This window comes from Crotalus tigris, unplaced genomic scaffold, assembly GCF_016545835.1.
Source record: "Crotalus tigris isolate CLP2741 ecotype Arizona unplaced genomic scaffold, ASM1654583v1 scf7180000018333.105701, whole genome shotgun sequence".
Classification (NCBI taxonomy): Eukaryota; Metazoa; Chordata; class Lepidosauria; order Squamata; family Viperidae; genus Crotalus; species Crotalus tigris.
This window is the reverse complement of record NW_024096948.1, coordinates 77,751-102,105: the sequence shown is the minus strand read 5'-3', so window position 1 is coordinate 102,105 and position 24,355 is coordinate 77,751. Positions and strand designations below refer to the sequence as shown.

Sequence of the window (24,355 nt, the reverse complement as noted above, 5' to 3'; positions counted from 1 at the left end):
TTTGAACAAACTCTAAGGGTATGTCCATCACCAGCACCATCAGTTTTAAAGCAATCTGACAACAAAATGGGATCTACAATAACTGTATAACTGTAAACTACCTCCAGCACTAATCAGAAAAGAGGTAGAATCATGCAAGGGCTGTACTAGTCTGCCATTGCAGGTTTGTCTTCCAGATCTGGAGCCAGACTGGACTATCTTCACTGCAGTTATGTTTTGGGAGCTCTGAGCTCTTTCCCAGAGGGAGAACTACAGGAAGGATCTCCGTCAATATATGACAAAGGATGCTGCTGCAAAAGCAGCTCTTTCTGCTTGTTCTTCTGCCCCAATTTCCCTATGCCACAATGCAAACAAAATGTCCATTGAAGGTGACAATAGAAAAAGAGAAGGAGTTTAATTACTACAAACCAGGAGATTACCTGATTACTGGAATAACATCTAAAATATTTTCTCGAAGTTATCCTTATGTTCTTTCCAAGCCTCCAGCTCACAGGTTGAGAAGGTAATTTTTTTCCCAATTTCTCATCTTGGAAAAAGCAGCTTCATATTGCTTCTCCCAATCTGCCTTTATGAAAGCCGAACTTGCAAAGTTCCTTTTAAGGTTTTTCATCAAGGGTCAGCCTCAACACTGGGCAGATTTAACAACACCCTTCCAAAGTGATTCTTGCCTGGTGGGATTCTGTTGTTCTCAAAATTATTACTTCGGTTCGGTGGAAAGTCAGCAAATATTTATTTTTATTTATTTACTTATAAGTTATAGTTACAGGTATTCCTCAACTTGCTACAATTCATTTGCTTACACAAGAACTGACTTTTAACTGGTTTTCACATTTATGACCATTGCAGCATCCCCATGATCCTGTGATCAAAATTCAGATGCTTGGCAGCTGACTCATATTTATGACGGTTGCAGTGTCCTGGGCTTGGGTGATCACCTTTTGCCACCTTCTGACAATGGGGAAGCCAGACTCACTTAACAACTGTGTAACTAATTTATCATCTGCAATGATTCACTTAACAATGTTGGCAAGAAAGGTCATAAAATGAGGCAAAATTCACTTAACAACTGTCTCAGTTAGCAACAGAAATTTTGGGCTCAGTTGTGGTGATACATCTAGGACTATGTGCATATAAAGATCAATCTGACAATCAGGTGATTCAATACTTTGGAGCAGAAGCTGATCTCTTGAGCTGGCTCCCCAAATCTCCTTTCATTCCCTATGCTGCACTCCTTCCTTCCTTCCTTCCTTCCTCCCTTCCTTCCTTCCTTCCTTCCTTCCTTCCTTCCTTCCTTCCTTCCTTCCTTCCTTCTTTCCTTCCTTCCTTCCTTCTTTCCTTCCTTCTTCCCTCCCTTCCCTTTCTTTCCAACCACTGCATTTTACTTTTTTGTATGTTTTTTTAGGCTTCCATGTTACTTTTCATTTAAATAAAAGAAATACCTTTTAAAAACCAAATTTAAAGAGAATAGCGACTTTCTGTGTCAAATTAATTGTTTAGCTGCAGAAGATCACATTAAAGATTTTTGAATATAGGGTAATCACTCCAAAGTCATCAACAGTTAGCAGCAAAATAATCTCTGGATCTATTGATGAATTTTGGAGGAGTGGACCATCTCCACCTGCTCAAGAGTGAATCCTGCACTGGAGTACAGCCATTTGTCACTACCTGGGTGGTCTAATAGAAAGAAATAATAAGATATAATTATAATGCATACTACATGTACATCTGTTAACACTCCATCTTTAGCACTATGATGAGCTATGAATACGTGACTCTTCTCTCATGCATTGGGCTAGGATGGTGGGTTGAACTGTGAGGGTGGTTGGTCTTGCATGTGGGGGAAAGAATATATTTTAATTATGTTTTTTGAATATTATTAAATTGTTGAATAGATATGCTGCTATTTTGCAGTTCTTTGACAATGTTCTGCCATATCCTGCCCTTCTTCTTTGCTGTTCATGAGATCAACCAGAGCCCAAGGCTCTTACCCAACATCTCCCTGGGCTACAACATCTATGAGAACTTCTTCAATGCAAGAATAACCTCTGAGGCCATGATGGACTTCCTCTCTACAGGGCAGGAGAACGTCCCAAACTACAGATGTGGAAGGCAAAAGAAACTGCTGGCAGTTCTTGAAGAGACAGAATCTGAGCTCTTTGATCATGTTTCTACTTTCTTGGGCATCTACAAAATCCCACAGGTATAATGTCATATATTAATTATTGTTATTGAATATTTGTATCCGTACAATAGTCTGCTTGCTAAAGCATGGAATTGTTACTGGGGGCAACCCCACTGTTGTACCTTCCTTTATCCCAATCCCATTCCCGAACCTTACCCTGAACCCCAATACCCATATTGACCCTATCCCTCCCCTACCCTTTTAAAACCTAATAAAATATTGTTTAAAAAAATCCCAGGTATGAAGCTAGAATGAATTTAATTCCATGCTGTAGTTACTTCCAAATAAATCTTGGCACAGAGATTAGATATTAACATATCTCAAATACTTTTCTTTTTATAAAGTATATTTATATTTCTTTTGTCTCCCTGCTAGAATATGCATTAGAAACCATGTCTTGGCTTTGGGATCTCTCCTTTTCTGTTGCTAAGGAGTGTTTCTTCAAAGAATCAAAACAACATATATAAGAACCTGGGTCTCTTATTATAAAGTTTATTAAAGTCGGGGGCAGATGAAGTGTTAAGGCACAGAAATGTTTGGAGAAAGAGAACAGGTAGAATGTAGCCAATTGCAAGAATGAGTGTTTGTTGAAAAAAACCATGACGACTGTATATAATAATGTACTTCTGCCATTGGGAAATGAAAATGTGAGTTGAGTTTTTCTCAAATAATATTAAAAATATATTAACAGAGTTAATATAAAAATATATTTAATTTAGTTATAAAAATATAAAAGGGACTGTAGAAATCTTCTAATCCAACCCCCTGCTCAGAACAGGAATTCTCAAACCACTCCAGACAAATGGCTATCAACCTTTCCTTGAAAACCTGGAGTGATGGAACTCCAGAAAACAGAGCAGCTCAACAACCCTCATACTTATGAAATTCGGTGTTTTTTTTAAAAAAGGTTTGGATCTGAGGCTCAAATTGCAAAAGAAAGATATGAAGGAAAAGTGAATGGGTCAAGGAAAGTCAGAGAAGAGCATGAAGAGCTTAAAGGTACTTCCAGACAACAGTTTTAATATGCTTCCTCTAGTCCACGGGTCGGCAACCCGCGGCTCCGGAGCCGCATGCGGCTCTTTGAGCCACCTCCTGCGGCTCCGGAGCCTTCTCCGCCATTTTCATAGAGAGAGAGACAGACAGAGACAGAGAGGCACTTGTGCTTCCCTTCTCTCTATCTCTCTCTCTCTCACACACATGCAGATGTGCCCCTTGCTCCCGATTGGCCCTGCAGCCAGATGCCCTGCCCCCTGGTGGCCAGGAAGGGCCTTTCCGGGGCTGGCCCAGTCCGAGGTGCATGTGGCCAGAGAGCCGCGCGGGGCAGCCCCAGGATCGATGCTGGGAGCGGCCCAGCAGAGCCTCCGTTGAAAGGGCCAGCCCTCCCGCAAGCTGCGGCCCTAGTGGGCCAAGCAGGAGCAGACCCGGAGATGGAGGGTGAGTGGGGAGGAGGGGGGGGGCTTACCTGCACCAGGCGGAGGGGCAGCCGAGCCGGCCTCGTGTCTCCCTGGGCTGGGCAGCAGGCCTGGCGGGGCCAGCGGCCGGCAGGGGCATTGGTTCCTGCCCTTCCCCGGGCCAGGAGGTAGGCCCAGCGGGGGCAGCAGCCGGCGGGGGCATCGGTTCCTGCCCCTCCCCGGGCCGCTGAGCCAGCCTCGCGTCTTCCCGGGCTGGGCGGCAGTGGCGGCCGGCAGAGGCATTGGTTTTTGGCCGTCCCCGGGCCGCTGAGCTGACCTCGCATCTTCCCGAGCTGGGCGGCAGGGGCATTGGTTTGTAGCTGTCCCCGGGCCGCTGAGCCGGCCTCGTGTCTCCCCGGGCGGCAGACGGCGGGGATATTGGTTTCTGGCCGTCCCCGGGGCGCTGAGCCTGCCTCGCGCCTCCCCGGGCTGGGCGGCAGTGGCGGCCGGCAGGGGCATTGGTTTTTGGCTGTCCCCGGGGCGCTGAGCCAGACTCGCATCTTCCCGGGCCGTGCGGCAGGCGGCGGGGCATTGGTTTGTAGCCGTCCCCGGGCCGCTGAGCCGGCCTCGTGTCTCCCCGGGCGGCAGATGGCGGGGATATTGGTTTCTGGCCGTCCCCGGGGCGCTGAGCCTGCCTCGCGCCTCCCCGGGCTGGGCGGCAGTGGCAGCCGGCAGGGGCATTGGTTTTTGGCCGTCCCCAGGGCGCTGAGCCAGCCTCGCATCTTCCCTGGCCGTGCGGCAGGCGGCGGGGGCATTGGTTTGTAGCCATCCCCAGGCCGCTGAGCAAGCCTCGCATCTTCCCGGGCTGGGCGGCAGTGGCGGCCGGCAGGGGCATTGGGTTTTGGCCGTCCCCGGGCCACTGAGCCAGCCTTGCATCTTCCCGGGCCGTGCGGCAGGCAGCGGGGGCATTGGTTTGTAGCCGTCCCCGGGCCGCTGAGCCAGCCTTGTTTTTTCCCGGGCCAGGCAGCAAGTGGCGGGGACATTTGTTTGTAGCCGTCCCCGGGGCGCTGAGCCTGCCTCGCGTCTCCCCGGGCTGGGCGGCAGTGGCGGCCGGCAGGGGCATTGGATTTTGGCCGTCCCCGGGGCGCTGAGCCTGCCTCGCGTCTCCCCGGGCTGGGCGGCAGTGGCGGCCGGCAGGGGCATTGGGTTTTGGCCGTCCCCGGGCCACTGAGCCAGCCTTGCATCTTCCCGGGCCGTGCGGCAGGCGGCAGGGGCATTGGTTTGTAGCTGTCCCCGGGCCGCTGAGCCAGCCTTGTTTTTTCCTGGGCCAGGCAGCAAGTGGCGGGGACATTTGTTTGTAGCCGTCCCCGGGGCGCTGAGCCTGCCTCGTGTCTCCCCGGGCTGGGCGGCAGTGGCGGCCGGCAGGGGCCTTGGATTTTGGCCGTCCCCGGGGCGCTGAGCCTGCCTCGCGTCTCCCCGGGCTGGGCGGCAGTGCGGCCGACCGGGGCATTGGGTTTTGGCCGTCCCCGGGGCGCTAAGCCTGCCTTGTGTTTCCCCAGGCCAGGCAGCAAGCCCGGCGGGCAGTGGGGGCATCGGTTCCTGCTCGTCCCCGGGCCGCTGAGCCGGTCAAATCAACGGACGTGGAGGTACTGCAGCTGGCTTTTTGATTCGCCGCAGACCTCCATTGACTTCCATGGGGATTCTTGGCAATGAATGGGGCTGATTGAAATCGCTTCAAGAAGCAAGCTGCAGAGACACAGAGAGCTGCAAATGATCTCCACAGGAGATGCAGCAAGGGCAGGAGACGAGAAAGAGTCCGCTATGTCTGTGCACAAGCCCCGAAAGCTTTCTTCCTCTCCCTGCCTTTCTTGCTGGCCCTCTGATGTAAGCATCTGCTGGGTTTCCTCAACCTCCCCCCCCCCGTTTTATTTTAATCCCACCATCGCCTCCCTCTTTCGCAAAGTTGACATTCCTAGGACTCGTAGCTCGCTTCGCTCCTGGAGTCACTTGGCAAAGTTTGAAGGAGAGGCTGCCTGCTCCCACCTCCCACGGAGCAGAACTGCTGCTTCCTCACCTCCCAGCGAAAGAACCCCAGAGAGCTGGAAGGCGTCCTTTCTCCCACTTTCCGCTTCCCATCCTCCCTTTTCCAAGCACCCCTCCCAGAGCAAACCAGAAGCCTCAACTCCAGCCTCCTGCAGCAGGCTGAGATAGGCGAGCCCGAGCGACCGTCTTCTGCTGCCTCAGAACATTCACTGCAGCAGCTCTTTCTCCCCATCGGCTTCCTCCTCCGCTCCCTGGGAACCTTCGCGCCAAAAGGCAGCAAGAAGAAAGTCCCAGAGAGGGAGAGCGCGGGGTGAGGGGAGAGCAGTCTTTTCCGAAGGGAAGAGAAGCCAGGACTGCAGAGCCGTTCATACCAGAGCTGGATGGGGGGCAGGGCAGGCGCACGTTTTCGCCTTAAGCTCCTCTCTTCAATCAAGCCCTGTGTTCTGTGCGCATGCGCGTGCGCGCGCGTGTGCGCGCGCACATTTTGCGGCTCCCAGGATTTTTTTTTTGTGAGGGAAATGGATCCAAGTGGCTCTTTCACTGTTGCAGGTTGCTGACCCCTGCTCTAGTCTGTATGACAGCACAAAGAATGTCATGATGAGTTTATTCTCTTCCATGATGAACTGATGCTTGCCACAATGCCAATTATCTTGTGTTCTTGGATTAAAGGTTATTAAATAGGTTTCTGAATTTCAGATGTCTGAGTCTAATCATTGACAACCAATAAAACAGTTTATTAGCAAATATTTGAAATCAATGACATAAGGACAATAATATAATCATCATGGTTTCGACAGATGAAACTCTTCAAAAGAACTTCAAGGCATTGTTTACCTTAAAGAATCTTTTATTTGAGAAACAACGTATCGGCACTACATATGTAGTTGAAACCAAAAACTAAATTTCCCTCCCCTGGATACAAAGTAACAAAGTACAATTCCATACTACAAAAAACATTCATAAATCACATTCTCCAATTAGCTTGAAGCGCGGGCTTTCTCCCCAGCTCTCCAACCCACCAAAACATTATCAGCTCTAGGCCCAATGTCCTTGAGTTCCCACAGCTAAGTTATTATTGTTATGACTAGCTGGACTCATATCCCTATTCCCCCCCTATAAAGCAGATAAGAGCTACAATCATGATTAGGGGATTGCAGGGTAAAACATATGAAGAACTGTTGCAGGAACTGGGTATATCTAGTCTAACGAAGAGAAGGACTAGGGTGACATGATAGCAGTGTTCTAATATATATGGGGTTGTCATATTCAACGTATTCTACGAAGCACCAGAAGGAGGACAAGAAGTAATGGATGGAAATTTATCAAGGAGAGAGTCAACCTAAAACTAAGGAGAAACTTCCTGTCAGTGAGAACAATTAATCAGTGGAACAATTTGCCTTCAGAAGTTATAAGTGCTCCATCACTGGAGGTTTTTAAGAAGAGATTGGAGAACCATTTATTCAGAATAGTATACGGTATCTTGTTTAAACAGGGAGTTGGACTAGAAGAACTCCAAGTACCTTCCTACTCGGTTTTGCTGTATTCTGCATTCTGCTCAAATGCCTATTGCAAAAGCATCAACAGTGGGGAAAGATCCTTACAATTAAACATGTGACTTTATCATAAAAAAACAAGCTACCACAATTTTCTCTTTCTTCTTAGATCAACTACGGTGTTATCAGCCACATTCCTGAGCAAAATAATTATTTTCCTTTTTTCTACCGGATGACCCCGAAACAAGATCCTCCTTACTCAGCAATTGTCAAGCTACTCCTGCATTTCCCATGGACCTGGATTGGGCTCCTTTCTCAGCACAATGAAAGAGGAGAGATCTTTAAAGGAAGCTTGGAAACTCTAGCTGTAAAAAGTGGGATTTGCATTGTCCTCTCAGAAACCATCTCAGCATCGAATATAGATACTAGTTTTGGACAAATGTCCAAGCAAGACGAAAAGAAAGTAGTCCTTTTTTTAATCAATAATCAAGTGAAAATTATAGTTTGTCAACTGGATTTTCATGCCGTCGCCATACTATTTGCATTAATACATATTCATGAAAAGAATAAAACCTTCATTGGGGGAAAAGTGTGGATTGCAACAACTTGGTCTGATTTCAGTATCAGACTCTTTTACCGTGTGCTTGATCTCCAAAGTAAACATGCTTTGTTTTCCTTCCTCACCAAGACAAAGAGAAAGACAGAGTCTTATTACTTTAATTTATATTCCTCTACTGACAAACAGTTTGTAAAGAAAGCATTCCAGTGTTCCTTTTCAAGGCCTGTGTTGTCTAAGAAAGTTTGGGAAAGGTGCACAGAAAAAGAGATCCAGGAGAACCCACCCCGTGCTATGGTTAAAAGATACCTGCTGAATGACGGCGCCAGTATTTCCGATGCAATCCAAGCTGTGGCCTGGATCCTCAGTGTTGCCTCTTCCTCCCAACTGAGTAAGGGGAGGGTGCAGGTTAGAGGCCATCAGTCACCTCATATTGTGCAACCATGGCAGGTGAGATTTCTCCTTTAAAGTTCCACGGATGCTCCCCTTTCAATTCCTCAATATTAAGTTAGACATAAGGAGAAGTGAGTTATCCAAACAGCCCAGTTTGTAGCATGTAAGAGTGAGTATGAGAGAGATTATGAGGATAAATCTTCCATGTTACACTATCAGAACTGGTTTGGGATGCTACCAATGACAGAAACAGCTATATAGTAACAATTTCCAAATTAAATAAGCATCAGGATTCTCCAACAGTCCTCTCAATCGTCTCCTGTGAGTCCTATACTGGTTTTGCTTTGTTTTCAAGCCAAGGAGTTAGTCTTGGCCAATAAAGGTGAATATTTGTACCTCAGGGTTGAAATGAGAGCTCTGTTGAGCTTGGTTGTTTTCCTGCAGATGTTTCATTACCCGAACTAGGCAATATAATCTGTGCTCAGTATCAATGATTTTACCTAGTTTATGTATTGAAACATCGGCAAGAAAACAACCAAATTTAGTTATGTTCTGGATTAAAAGTGGTTTTACCTTCTTAGAAGATCCTGTGCACAGCAACAAGGTAAATTAATATCTGTTCAAAGCATCTTCTGTGGTAATAAAAAGGTCATCCACACATCTCCTGGAATAGTGGAGATACCTCAGTAGCTAATTTTTGAATTTCACTACACAACCTTTCTCCCTTTCATAGCCCAAAGCAAAGCCTTTCTAACTTGATCTTCACCTTGGCCTTGTTAAAAACTTCTTCTCCATTTTGGGGTTTTCCCAAAACTTGTGTTATAAAAGCAATGAATCATAATCACTTCTCTGCTCTTATTACATCTGCTGGTAGCTGATTATTGACCCCGTTTTGAGTAACCAGGTCTTCCCTGAAAAAGAAGGAACAGGTGGAACCCTTGTAGGGTTGCTGTGAGAGATATTCTCAGCATCTGTCAGATAAAGTCACAACTTCACTCGGAGTTAAACTCTGGCTGGTTAGACCACCTGAAGGTGATGGAGACATGTCTGAACTCAACCACTAGCAACTCAATCCCTTCTCTTGAGTATCATGTCAGCCTTCCTATTTTCTTCCAATGTCTATATTCTATCTACAGCATGGGTGTCCAACTCAGCACATCACGTGACATGTTGTGACATATTACAATGTTTTTTTTTTCATTGCCAGAGCTGTGGTGGGTGCAATCGCCATATGGCCCACAGGCCAGCAGTTTGACACTCCTGTTCTAGAGCTTTCATATAATTGTTCTTTCTTCACATCCAGCTGCTGGTGTTATACTAGCAGCTGTGCTATCTGAAGGCCTGGGGAGAGCTGCAATGGGGATCCAGCAAGGATTCTCCAGACAGGAACTTTTTTACACAGCAGGAAACAGCGTTCATGTTGTCTGAGTAATATACAAACACCCAGGATTTTTCTTAAAAAAAAAAAAGACATAAGAAATTAAGAAAGTCTCATTCAGTATCACAAGGAAAAATATATATTTGAAATTTCAGCTTTATGTATTTTTATTTTTCAAAATTGTGATGAAGAACATGGATTGATAGGGCAATATAATGATTCCTTCAAGAAAGTGGAAGATGTATCTGAAAAATATCTGCTGTTTCCTAGAGAAGGAGGGAGAGAAATTTTCCATAAAATACTGAATCATCATCTGTCAGACAGAAGTACTGAGCTGAAGAGGATGAATTATTCAGAGCATTTCCACTCCAGAATAATAACCATAAAAAATAAAATAAAGGCTCAAATTGTAATGTCTAAGCTGCATGTACACTTTCCTGTATGTTTGCAGCTTCACTGGTTCATGAGAAACTTTCAGCTTCAAAATCTTTCCAGCGATGGAGTTTATTTGGATGAAAATGGGATTCCCTTTGCTGACTTTGATATCATGCACTGGAGAATGTTTCCCAACAAGTCTTCTGCTGGGTTGAAAGTTGGGAGTGCAGAAAGAGAAGCCATTTCCAAAGTCAAGGTCTCCATCAATCAGAGTGCCATTGTCTGGCCAAGATCATTTAACAAGGTAGCTGATATTTTTTGGTTTTGCTCCTCCATTTACCTGCACTGATGCAAACTTTTCAGCTCAGAAATAATTCTCATTTTGACTTTGGATTTTGCTGATTAGATAAGATTGTTGTTATAGAAATGGCGGTACCTATTTATCTACTCATATTTGCATCCTTTCAAAATACTAGGTTGGTAGGAGCTGAGGCAAGGACAGAGGAAAGAGAGCAATTGAAAAAAAAGTCAGTCATAGGATAGAAACATAGCAACCTTAGCAGCAACAAACAAAACCAGGTTTTGGGCTTCCGGTTTTGCGCAGTAGCTCAAGTAGCTGAGGGATCCTGGGGCTCCGCACCTACGGCCTATTTATTTCTGTTTGGGGACCTTAAATGGGCCTAAAGTTGCCCCAGAGAGGCGACAAAGAAGGAGGGAAGCCCTGCCAACCGTGGACAGATGGCAGTCAATCTGGTCATTCAGGGAAAGCCCTCCAGAAACTAGCAGGAGAAAGGCTAGGTTAACTTCAGAGCCTAGCCCAAGCTATAAGCAGCCGAAGCCCAAAAGCACTATTTTAAGCTGACTGTAAACAGCGTGATTGGAACTGGGTAAGAACGTTGATTTTCTCTCTTCTACTTGATAATTGATTCCTGGAGGAAAAAAACCCCAAGAAGCAAAAAGCCTCTGAAAGTGAAAAGGAGGGGGATTTTTGCCCCACCCTCCTACAGATGGAAGCGGTGAATTAAACTTTTTATGGGGGATAGAAATATATTGAAATGAAATGAATATAAGATCTAAACCTAGATAAGTTTGAAATTGGTGGAATTTGTTAAGATTTTCTTTTTAAATCATGAAAACAGAAAAAAGCAATTGTTTATTTTGAAAACTAAAAAAATGAACTGGTGCTGACATCCAGTGGTGGATGAAAATATACAACAGTAGTTGGTCCAATATAGGAACTGGCAAAGCCCAGAAAAACATAACTTGGTTTGGTGACTTTCAATGTCTTAATTACAGAACAGCTGTGAAAAAAAAGAAAGCATTTTGGGCTATCTACAAAGTGAGAATTATAAACTTTAGGGGAAAAAATTGACCTTTCTGGATTATAAATACCTACTCAATTGTGACTCTAAAGCTGTTTGCAGAGAAAGAAAAATCCTGATTTTTGGCTATCATGGAAAATCAGAGATCTGCAGAAAGAATATACCAAGAAAAAACAAATACTTTCCAGGAGGAGATGTATTCTATGTTGCAAATAATTCAAACAATATTGATCTGAAACCACGAGGAAATTAAAAATAACTTTGAAAATATAATGAATACATCTCCAATTTAACTTTACAACAACAAAAAACTCTCAAAAAATAAAAATTGAGAATGAGCAGATAAAACCGACATCTGAATATAAACTAGAGGAAAGAGATTTAAAGATGGAATCAAACAATAGAAGGAAGAATGAGGTGGAAAAATCTTGCAGAAAATATTGGATATGGAAAAGATAACTCATACTATAGGATCACAAAATAAGTCTGAGGACAAGAAAAAAGATTAGACAAAATGGATTGCAGAGCTGTCAGAAGAACCACAAGAACTTGATAGACAAAAAATGATAAGAGAAATTAAGAGAGAAAGAAAGGAAAAGATTTTCAATGAATATGAATGGGCAAAACCTTCCCATAAAAACATCTTATTTGATTTGCCTTTTGTACTTACAACATCTATAAGATTATGGGAAGAATCTTTGATTCAGTAGAGCATATTGATCAGGAAAGATGTTTGGCAGAAAAAAAAGGCTAAAGTGAGAATTAAGAAATTAGACAATGGGACCTATCAGAGGGAATATTCTGTTGGAATATGGCTAAAAAAATAGAAAGATTTTGGATATAAATGAATTTTAGTTTAAGAAGGATGAGGCCTTCAAGTAACATAGTATTTTTTCTTTCTTTTTTCTTTTGTTTTTTGACATGAGAAATATAAAAATGTTGGGATGGTTTATATAAAGGGAATGTCTTAGATACTTAAGTGTAATTGATTTTGAGAAAACTTCAATGGATAAAAATGTTTTGAATAAATCTAAAAGGTTAGATAATTAGATATATTAAATGGAACATTTCAAGATTAAACATATGTTTGAATATGGTTAAAAAGAAGATATAATGTACATATAAATGTACATTAGCCTAAGAGGGACATGTATTTTAAGTAGTATATTATTTTCTTATTTCTTTTTTTTTCTTTTTTTTTTTAAGATATGAGAAATGTAAAAGTGTTGGGATGGCCTATATGAGGAAAAAGACTTAAATACTTAAGTGTAATTATCTTTGAGAAAATCTCTACCAATAAGAATGCTTTGTATATTGTGAGGAAAACAAACTTAAACAAGATTTTTGTAAACAGGATCTATGACGAAGGATGATCAGTTAGAAAAGAAGCTTTATATTGATGTGGTTATTATTTGCAGAAATATTAGAAAAATGTGGAATATAAAATTATTGAAACTAATTGTTAATGATTTTTTAAAAATATAAACCCAGACAACATGCTGTTTACCAAATATTAAGGTGATTGTGTTAAAAAATCAATAAAATATAGAAAGAAAGAAAGAAAGAAAGAAAGAAAGAAAGAAAGAAAGAAAGAAAGAAAGAAAGAAAGAAAGAAAGAAAGAGAAAGAAAGATATAGCAATAATATGAAATATAGCATTCCCATACATGCCCTCGGAAGAAACATCTATTGCAACGGAACCACTTTTCTTCTGAATGGGGAATAAAACCAAGAGAGTGTTTCAGGACTGACATTAGAGTTTGATAAAGAGAATTATCTTTCATTTGCCACTCATGTGCAGAGTCCTTTTAGATGGTATTTCCAGCAATTAGAAAGGAAGGAAGATGGGGGGTCCCCATTAATAACTGCTTATAAAGACATTTTAGACAAAGAGGGAAAACTTAAGGACAGGCAAACTTTACAACTACAAGGTATTGACTTGACATGGTGGTCCTACTTGTAAATTCAAACAAGATACAAAAAAGATATAAAATCGACAGGTTTTTACAAAGAACAGACCCCCATTGGATAAAATTTTAACAAATTTAACAGATGAGAATTTGATTAGAAAACTATAAATTTCTTTTAAACTGGAAGATGGAAGAAGAACAAGTGAAAGAAACAATGATAGTATGGGCAAAGATCTTTGGATATTCTATAGATTTGGAAGACTGGCAAAAACTTTGGGATAAAAATATTAAGCTTACAAAAGTGGTAGCATAGAAAGAAAACTTATATAAGATATTTTATAGATGTTCACTTAGCGAAAATGTTTAAAAATGTTTCGGATATTTGCTGGAAATGTAAGCAACAGTCAGGCACTTATTACCATGCCTGGTAGACATGCCCTATCGGTAAGAAATATTGGACTAAGATCCATAGATGGTTGGAAAAGATGATGAAACTACAAATAGAATTTAAACCAGAATTGTTTTTGTTAGGAATATTAAGACCTAATTATGGCAATGAGAATGACTACTTGATACTGCATGTTTTAACTGCTGCAAGGATAGTATTTGTCCAATTTTGGAAAAATGAGAATTTAACATCTGACCAGATTATTATTACCAAAATTTTAGACTGTGCAGAAATGGATAGACTAACATTAGAAATGAAAGAAAAAGATGATTCAATTTATTTTAGAACTTGGGAAAAATTTTATCAATGGTTAGAGACACATTAGAACTTGAAGGATTCAATATTTTAGAATAGATGACTGATTTTTAATCAAGTTCTAACTAACATTTTGATGATATGATTACTTTTCCTGATTTTCTGATTTTCATTTGTTACTTTTGATTGTTAGGATTATTTTTTTTTAGATTTTATTAGTAGTGTTTACTTAATAGATCAACGTATTTGTTTCCTAATTGTTTTTAATATGTTACAGTTTAAGCTTTGTTAAAAATGGTTGAATATGATATTTACTCATTATTATGATCCAGACGGTTGCTTGTTTGTTGAAATATGTGATTGTACCTATCCTTACTTTACCCTAATTCCTTATTTCCTTTCCCTCCCCCTTTCCTTTTACCCCTCCCTTTACCATACCTGTATTGTTCCTATTTTTCTTTACCTATATAAATTTAATAAAATTTTGTTAAAAAAAATAACTGCTATACCATTACTCCTTGGTTGTATTTACAATATTTAGTTCATTGAAATAAACCTTTCTAATTCATATATCACTCTAACTAATCTTTACTTTTATGCTTAGACAGTACCTTCATCTAGATGTACAGAAAGTTGTTCCCCAGGACATGTCAAGCTCATGAGAGAAGGAGCACCAGTTTGCTGTTACGACTGTTCTCTGTGTACGGAAGGAACATTCTCTGTGCAAAAAGGTAGGTGGCTCTGGATGCAATCAAAATTCACTCTTGCTTTTCTGTCAAACATTACTTACAGGTGTCTTCTTTCACACTATTAGACCTAATTCTAGCAGTTCTCTGCCTAGTGCCATAACACAAATAAAACTGAAATTTTTGAAAGGGTCCACAAACTTTTCAAGGGTTGGGAACAATCACCAAATGATTGTTGGTGATTGTGTGGCCATTAAAATGAATAAAGTTGCTGGAGTCTCTTGAATCTTGATATTCATGACTGGTTTATTTATTTATTTATGAGACTTATATACCGCTTTAAGTGCAAGCACTCTCTAAGCGGTGTACACCAGTAAGCAATGTATATATATATTTACATTGCCCCCAACAGTCTGGGTCCTCATTTTACCTACCCCGGAAGGATGGAAGGCTGAGTCAACCTTGAGCTGGTGAGATTTGAACCGCTGACCTGCTGAACACAGTCAGCTAAAGTGGCCTGCAGTACTGCACCCTAACTGCTGCGCCACCTCGGCTCTTGTTTCAGGAAAGGAAGCAAGTCTTGTGAGAGTTCATGATGTTATTGGTCATCAGCCTTTAAAAAAGTGGTTCTCCACCTCTCCCAATATCTTCTCTCACCCCATTACTTTCAAAAACATTTTATGTATTGTAGTATTAATAGATCTGAGCTGCATCTGTAATGATCCCACAGCTGTAGAAACAGATACATGCTAGCAAATGTTTTTCAGATGCAGCACATTGCAGCAGGTGTCCAGATGACCAGCATTCAAATAAAAAGCGAGATCGGTGTGTCCCCAAAACTATAAGCTTCTTGTCTTACAAAGAAATATTGGGACTGCTCCTGGCTTCCTTTGCCCTTGCTTTGTCCCTAACCACTTCCTTTGTTCTGGGAATCTTTATTAAATACCAAGAGACTCCTATAGTCAAAGCCAACAACCGGGACCTCACCTACATTTTCCTGGTTTCCCTCCTCCTTTCCGTCTTGACCTCTCTTCTATTCATTGGCCAGCCCAACAAATTGACCTGTTTTCTCCGACAAGCCACTTTCAGCATTGTTTTTTCTGTTGCTGTCTCTTCCTTGCTGGCCAAGACTGTCATGGTGGTGGTGGCTTTCCTGGCTAAAAAGCCAGGGAGTCGAATGAGGAAATGGCTTGGGAAGAGTCTGGCCAATTCAATTGTTTTTTCTTGCTCTGGTGTTCAAGTGGGCATCTGCATCACGTGGCTGGGAAGCTCTCCCCCATTTCCTGACTCTGACCTGCATTCCCAACCAGGACAGATTCTTATGCAATGTAATGAAGGCTCCGTCATCATGTTCTACATCGCCCTTGGCTACATGGGCTTTCTGGCTTCCACCTGCTTCTTGGTGGCTTTCTTGGCCCGAAAGCTGCCAGGGACCTTCAATGAAGCCAAGTGGATCACCTTCAGCATGCTGGTCTTCTGCAGTGTTTGGATCTCCTTTGTCCCCACATACCTGAGCACTAAAGGGAAATACATGGTGGCTGTGCAAATTTTCTCCATCCTGGCTTCCAGCTTGGGCTTGCTGGGCTGCATCTTTATCCCCAAATGCTACATTATTATGCTGAGACCTGACATGAACACAAAGGAGCAACTAATGATGAAAATTAAGGAGGGCTACTAGCTTTATTCTTTACTTTCATAACTAGTTTATTTTAAATATGACAAAATAGCATGGAATTAAACTCTTATTTTGTGTTCCATGGAATTTTTCTTCCTTCCTTTTGAATTATGAATGATAAGCTCCAATGTAAGTCAATCCTTGCCCTCTTGGAAACCTGACTGACCCTATCTTTAGGTGGTTTTCCTGTCGAGGACAGGCTTCAGGGCCTTTGGCCAAGAAATGAAAGCATGGGGTTCTGTACTCTATCCTTCCTTCCTCCCTCTCTTCCTTTTCTTTCCAACCTATGCCTTTTACCTATTTTGTATGCTTTTTTAGGCTTCCATGTTACTTGTGGTTTAAATAAAAGGAATACCTTTTAAAAACCAAATTCAACGGGAATAGAGACCTTACATGGTAAATTAATGATTTACCTAAGAGGATCACATTAAAGATTTTTGAATATAGGGCAATCACTCCAGAGCCATCAACAGTCTGCAGCAAAACAATCTCTGGATATACGGATGGCTTTTTGAAGAGTGGACCATCTCCACCTGCTCAAGAATGAATCCTGCACTTGAGTACAGCCATTTGTCACTATCTGGGTGGTCTAATAAAAAGAAATAATATAATTATAATGCATACTTTAGGCACACCTGGTAATGCTCTATTTTTTACCATTCTTGACAACTGTGAATACATGCATCTTCCCACATGCATTGATCTAGGGTGGGAGCATTGATCTGTTAGATGTTTGGTCTTGAACCTGAATGGGGGAAGAATATGTTTTTGACTATGTTTGTGGGCCACCTAGAATCGCTGTAGAGAGAGGCTGCTATTTTGCAGTGAGTTGACAATGTTCTGTTGTTGTAGAAGTGAGAGACTTGAGTCAGCTCTTTCAAGGAAAGGGAAGTTTATTGCGCAGGTTCAGAGAGCTGTACACAGCTAAAAAAAATCTGAACACCCGACTGGGCGTAGATGATCATTTTTATAACCCGGAATACATCAGTTATTTCCTGATCAAGACATATTCCATACATGGTTACATTCTATAGTTCCTTATTCTAACATAGGAAAGTTACTAGACATGGTTATAATCTATAGTTCCTCTTTTAACATAGGAATGCTTTTAGCAATATTTCAAGTGTCAAGCAGTTTTCAATACACCATGTGATAAACAGTTTGCAATATATCATGTGCAAAGTTGAGAACAGGATGTCTGGCCATTCTAATTTTAAGGGTTGTCTAGTAAGCAGGAAAACCTCCCTTTCACCCACATTCTCTGTCGGATAATCAGTATTTTTCCAGCTTCCCACTTTACTGTCATATCCTGCCATTCTTCTTGGCTGTTCATGAAATCAACAGAGCCCAAGGTTCTTATCCAATATCACCCTGGGCTACAACATCTATGATAACTTCTTTAATGCAAGAATAACCTATGAGGCCATGATGGACTTCCTGTCTATAGGCAGGAGAACATCCCAAACTACAGATGTGGAAGGCAAAAGAACTTGTTGGCAGGAAGAGACAGAATCTGAACTCTTTGATCATATTTCTACTTTTGGGGGCATCTACAAAATTCCACAGGTATGAAGTTAAAATGAACTTAATTCCATGCTGTAAATACCTCCAAATAAATCTGGACAAAGAAATTATATATTAAAAGATCTCAAATACTTTTCTTCCCATAAAGTACAGTAAGGGAAAAACTTTCTGATCCCCTGCTGATTTTGTATGTCTGCCCACTGATAAAGAAATGATCAGTCTATAATTTTAATAATAGGTTTATTTTAACCGTGAGAGACAGTAAAACGCATTTCAAAAAAGTTATAAATTGATTTGCATTCTAATGAGTGAAATAAGTATTTGACCCCTTTGCAAAACACGACATAGTACTTGGTGGCAAAACCCTTGTTGCAGTCATAGATGTCAGACATTTCTTATAGTTGACCACCAGGTTTGCATACATCTCAAGAGGGATTTTGTCCCACTTCTCTTTGCAGATCCTCTCCAAGTCATTAAGGTTTCAAGGCTGATGTTTGGCAGCTCGAACCTTCAGCTCCCTCCACAGATTTTCTATGGGATTAAGGTCTGGAGACTGGCTAGGGCTAGGCCAATCCAGGACCTTAATGTGCTTCTTCTTGAGCCACTCCTTTGTTGCCTTGACCATGTGTTTTGGGTCATTGTCATGCTGACTATCCATCCACGACCCAGTTTCAATGCCCTGGCTGAGGGAAGAAGGTTCTCACCCAAGATTTGATGGTATATGGCCCCATCCATCGTACCTTCGACGTGCTGAAGTTGTCCTGTCTCCTTAGCAGAAAAACACCAAAAAGCATAATATTTCCACCTCCATGTTTGATGGTGGAGATGGTGTTTTTGGGGTCATAAGCAGTAGTCTTCCTCCTTCAAACATGGCAAGTTGAGTTGATGCCAAAGAGCTTCATTTTGGTCTCATCTGACTTTTAGTTCACTGAAAAATTAAAATTTTCTAAAAATTAAATATTTTCCCTGTTGTGAAGTGTCAGTTTACAAGAGCTTACAAAAGTTCTTGGCCCTTTATTAAGGTGACCAACCGTCCTCCTTTCGGGAGGATAGTCCTCCTTTTGTGAGTTCTGTCCTCCCTCAGAAAGTGTCCTCCTTCATGTCCTCCTTTTCGATATTTGAAATCTAATCTGCAGGGCTTTTTTTTCCTCATAGAACACTCAGAACGGCGTTCCAGCACCTTTTTTTGATGGGTTTTGTTTTCAACTTTTGCATGAACTGTGCTACCCCACTACTGGCTTTCGAAAGCCAATAGGAATTGCTGCTCAACACGCCAAAACACTCGGCTGGCAAACTTTGCACATGCAAGTTGTCTGTATTATTGTTGCGATGAATAAAATGTTTTCTTTTATTTACAATATTTTTTTTCTTCTTTATTTGTATCCTCCTTTTCATTGTAAAAAAGTTGGTCACCTTACCTTTATTCTCTGCCTTGAAAATTCATCACTATCTTCCCTGTTTTGAAGTGTCAGTCTTTTTTTCTGTGATTTTTCCCTCTTAGATCGTTAAGAATTTAAAAATGTCTAAAGAATTAAAATAAATATTTTTTCAAATTTTTTAAACTGAAAAAAGAAATTGAAAAATTGAAAAAAACATTTAAAATTGAAAAAAATTGAAAACTTGAAAAAAGAAATTGAAAACATTGAAAAAAGAATTTTAAAACATTGAAAAAAGAATATAAAAATTAGAAAAAGAAATTGAAAATTTTAAAAATAAAAAGTAAAAATTTGAAAATATTTTTTTTAAAATTCAGAGATTTTAAAAATGAAAAAAAAAATACAAAATTTATTGGCCCTTTATGAAGTGACATGCACTTCTTTTTGCTGGAAATCTCTGACTGTTTTTTAGGAGATTCTTTGCTCTTAATCCTCCACTCCCTGCCTTGAAAGTTTATCTCTTTCCTCCTTGCCCAGAAGTGTTTTGTACTCAGGGCTTTTTTTTTTTTTTGTCATAGAACGCCCAGAACGGAGTTCCGGCACCTTTTTTGGATGGAACCTTGTAGGGTAGGCAAGGCGGGTTGTATGACATGTGTGAGTTCCAGCACTTTTTTTTTTTTTTACAAAAAAAGCACTGTTTGTACTTATCCTTTTCCTCCCTGCCTTCTTGACCTTTAATTACCTGCAGAGGTTTTCAGGTATGATGTGCTGATATGTCAGTGTCAGTTTTCTGCTTCTTCATCAGCTCTCATCTACAAATTTATATTTCTAGAACAGATGGAAAATAACAAACTTCACCTCAGGTAGAAAGAATTTTAAAATCACTTCTAATTTATGACTAATATATAATATACAGTGGGGCAAAAAAGTATTTAGTCAGCCACCAATTGTGCAAGTTCTCCCACTTAAAAAGATGAGAGAGGCCTGTAATTGTTATCATAGGTAGACCTCAACTATGAGAGACAAAATGAGAAAACAAATCCAGATAATCATATTGTCTGATTTGGAAAGAATTTATTTGCAAATTATGGTGGAAAATAAGTATGTGGTCACCTACAAACAAGCAAGATTTCTGGCTCTCACAGACCTGTAACTTCTTCTTTAAGAGGTTCCTCTGTCCTCCACTCATTACCTGTATTAATGGCACCTGTTTGAAGTTGTTATCAATATAAAGGACACCTGTCCACAACCTCAAACAGTCACACTCCAAACTCCACTATGGTGAAGACCAAAGAGCTGTTGAAGGACTCCAGAAACAAAATTGTAGACCTGCACCAGGCTGGGAAGACTGAATCTGCAATAGGCAAGCAGCTTGATGTGAAGAAATCAACTGTGGGAGCAATAATTAGAAAATGGAAGACATACAAGACCACTGATAATCTCCCTTGATCTGGGGCTCCACGCAAGATCTTACCCCGTGAGGTCAACATGATCACAAGAACGGTGAGCAAAAATCCCAGAACCACATGGGGGGACCTAGTGAATGACCTGCAGAGAGCTGGGACCAACGTAACAAAGGCAACCATCAGTAACACACTATGCCGCCAGGGACTCAGATCCTGCAGTGCCAGACGTATCCCCCTGCTTAAGCCAGTACATGTCTGGGCCAGTCTGAAGTTTGCTAGAGAACATTTGGATGATCCAGAAGAGGATTGGGAGAATGTCCTATGGTCAGATGAAACCAAAGTAGAACTGTTTGGTTGAAACACAATTCATCGTGTTTGGAGGAGAGAGAATGCTGAGTTGCATCCAAAGAACACCATACTGTGAAGCATGGGGGTGGCAACATCATGCTTTGGGGCTATTTCTCTGCAAAGGGACCAGGACGACTGATCCGTGTACAGGAAAGAATGAATGGGGCCATGTATCATGAGATTTTGAGTGCAAACCTCCTTCTATCAGCAAGGTCATTGAAGATGAAATGTGGCTGGGTCTTTCAACATGACAATGATCCCAAACACACTGCCAGGGCAACAAAGGAGTGGCTTCGGAAGAAGCATTTCAAGGTCGTGGAGTGGCTTAGCCAGTCTCCAGATCTCAATCCCATAGAAAACCTTTGGATGGAATTGAAAGTCCGTGTTGCCCAGCAACAGCCCCAAAACATCACTGCTCTAGAGGAGATCTGCATGGAGGAATGGGCCAACATATCAGCAACAGTGTGTGCCAACCTTGTGAAGACTTACAGAAAACGTTTGACCTCTGTCATTGCCAACAAAGGATATATAACAAAGTATTGAGATGAACTTTTGATATTGACCAAATACTTATTTTCCACCATAATTTGCAAATAAATTCTTTCCAAATCAGACAATGTGATTGTCTGGATTTGTTTTCTCATTTTGTCTCTCATAGTTGAGGTCTACCTATGATGACAATTACAGGCCTCTCTCATCTTTTTAAGTGGGAGAACTTGCACAATTGGTGGCTGACTAAATACTTTTTTGCCCCACTGTATAGAGATCTCATAGAAAAGAAAATTTGAGGGAGGACCCACTCTTACTATTAGGCAGGGTTCAAAGGTGATTCTTTGGTGTTAAGAAGACAAGGAGCACTAGAGCACCACTACACTGGAACAAAACTCCATAGCTCCAGGTGTTCTTCCCCAGCAGTTTCTGGAGACAATGTACCACAATGGAAGATTTCAGAAGTCAGTTCCCTGGATATTGAAGTATCTTCCTCCAGCATCACTTTCTGGACATGTCCTGACAGGAAGGATGACAACCATTGTAGAAGAGGTTCCCCAGGGATGTATCTGCGACATGCTTTGCTCCAGCTGCCCCCTCTATACATGGAGTCCTGGAAGAGATTCAAAAGCCCCAGAGCACAAATTATCACTTACAGTAATTATCACGATCCCAGACTTTGAGATACCTACTGAAACTTCTCCAGTGACTGCCTTTGTTATAGGTAGAAGCAACATGGAATGGATCTTGCATCAAAGAGAAAGATAAAAGCTTCTACTCATGCTGAATGGTTTACACAACATTTAGGACACAGGCAAGGACTGTGCTGCTGAAGGCACAGTCTCTCCTTTCCACATGAAGCTCGGCTTGTCTCTGTTTGGAAGAGGAAAGCCATTGGCTATTCCATGTTGTGAGAGTGCATTGAATTCATCTAACTCATCTTTGAAAACAGGGGATTGATTCAGCCCCATGAATTATGGACCCCCTGTTTCTGCTACTGCTGGTGCTGGTGCTGCTGATGTCCCAGCCAGCCTCTGGAAAGCTTAGAATGAAGTGCCCACTGAATTTGGAGCACCTGGATGAAAAAAGACCATGGAGTTACTATAGGTCAGGAGACCATCTCATTAGTATAGTCACCAGTGCATTTACTATGGGGCATAAAATTTTGAATTTCAACATGGCTCCTTACAGTGAGTCTTACTTGTAAGTCTTTCAGTGTGATAGAGTTGTATTCCCTCCATCTGCATTTCTAACACCCTTTTTATTCTACTTGCTCCTATATTGCAGGAACTAACTAATTTCTTGAATCTGATTTTGATGAGTTCCCTCTTCTGTCGTTTTTTGAAATATAACAGAAATATACTGTAACAGAATGGAAGAATGACATGTTGAGTGTGGTTGGTCAGCCAGTTATGAATCCATCTGGTGGTGATGCTGTCTAACCCTTATTTTCTGCCTTCTCAAGTAGTAGGTTGTGGTCTTCTTTATCAAATGCTAACTGAAGCCCAAGTAAATTATGTCCACAGCATTTCACAACACTTCAAGGAAGAGACACAAATGCAAAGACAGGACATAAAAAATACCTGGAAGAAATCCACGTTATTTTCCTTTCTCCAACAAATTAAGGAATTCATGATTTAAAGGGGCAATTGTTGTAGTTTCCCTTGACCAGCTCATTTCCATATTTTTATAACCACTCATTGATATTTAATTCAATAGCTGATTTTTATAGGAATAGAGAATGACTTGAATTTAGAATGATTTTTTGGTCAGTTATGAAATATCCATTTCCTTATGATACTGCTAGAAATGATGGACTATTTGTGATTCTTAGCCTTAGTGGAGGACTATCTCCCTTCCAATTTCTCAATATTCACAAATATTTAATGTTGGTGGGTCATTTGCCTCTGGTTTTGGGTGAGTATTTGCTTCAGACTCAATAGTCATATGTTGGCAAAGGGGATGAAGTTGAAAAAAAAGATATTTGATGATTGACATTGATTATGCTGATACTAACTGGAACACATTATTTTTTACAATAGAGTACCTTATGATAACAGGGGAAAAGAATGCTTCATTTTCACCACTCAAGTGGTCAACCAGAAACTCCAGCTCCTGAATAATCTCACATTTGGGTACAACATACATGAGAACTATTTGAACCCACTTGGCACTTCAGATGCCTTGCTGGACATGCTCTCTACTGGAAAAGCCAATGTTCCTAACTACAGCTGTGGAAGGAAGGACAACCTTTTGGTTCTTATTGATGCAGCTGACAGGGAGATCTCCATCCAGATGTCTACATTAGTAGGCACCTATAAAGTCCCACAGGTGTGTTGGTTTTTGTACCTGGTAAAGTTAGTTGGGTGGTAATGGGTGCATGATAGATCCAGCCACATCTTTCTCTGGAATTCAAGAGCTGTTTTTGATTATGGCCATTGTAGGTATCATGGCTGGATATTTGAGATAACATTAGGATGGGAGCATGGTTCAAAACAGACATATGTTCTCATGACACCATCCCTATTGCTTTGAGGACTTCTGTTGCACACTTGTAAAGATGAGGAAAGGCTCTCTGTTCAATCAAAAACCCATTCTGTACAATAGGAAGATAAAGCGCTGATGAAAAGCTCATATTTTGTACATAATCTTAGAGGGAAAAAATGATATTTTTCAATGCTGAACAAGTCCCATACTTATGAAAAGATTCTCAGTCTTACTTATAATTGATAAAACATAAATATGTCTTATAGACTCAGAGTGATCGCTATCAGTAATTAACCACTTTATTTAAAAAGTTACAAGGCTATCAGCCAACAACCTTTTATTCTAATGTACTCATAATCAAATGAAAGGCTTGAAGAACATTAAAACCCCTGGAGATGACTTTCAATGAACTATTCAATGAATAGTTGAACTATTCAATGAATAGCTGAACTATTCAATGAATATTCCAGGTTGTGAGTCCCACTATTGGCAGGTAGATTTACCCCCCTATAGTTTTGGGGAATAATATTTTCTATTTTAAAAAGGGTATAACAAGCATCCTAGTGATTATTGTCCCATTGGTCAAATAGATATTGTGCCTAAAATCAATGCTCAGATC

The 24,355-nt window shown here is 41.1% G+C and overlaps 1 protein-coding gene across 1 annotated transcript; it reads left to right on the top strand.

Moving 5' to 3' along the window:
• Positions 1–344: 344 nt before the first annotated feature.
• LOC120311209 (vomeronasal type-2 receptor 26-like) lies at positions 345–24,026 on the top strand. Its single transcript, XM_039350432.1, has 8 exons — positions 345–502; positions 1,912–2,200; positions 7,279–8,115; positions 9,888–10,115; positions 14,350–14,476; positions 15,199–15,880; positions 23,292–23,580; positions 24,003–24,026. The coding sequence occupies exons 1-8, from the start codon at positions 345–347 to the stop codon at positions 24,024–24,026; spliced, it is 2,634 nt and encodes an 877-aa protein (XP_039206366.1).
• Positions 24,027–24,355: the final 329 nt, after the last annotated feature.

Coding starts and splice junctions, on each gene's coding strand:
- LOC120311209 (XM_039350432.1), top strand. CDS start 345: ATGCAAACAAAATGTCCATTGAAGGTGACAATAGAAAAAGAGAAGGAG. Junction 2,201..7,278: donor GCATCTACAAAATCCCACAG/GTATAATGTCAT, acceptor CTTTCTTCTTAG/ATCAACTACGGTGTTATCAG. Junction 10,116..14,349: donor GGCCAAGATCATTTAACAAG/GTAGCTGATATT, acceptor TTTTATGCTTAG/ACAGTACCTTCATCTAGATG.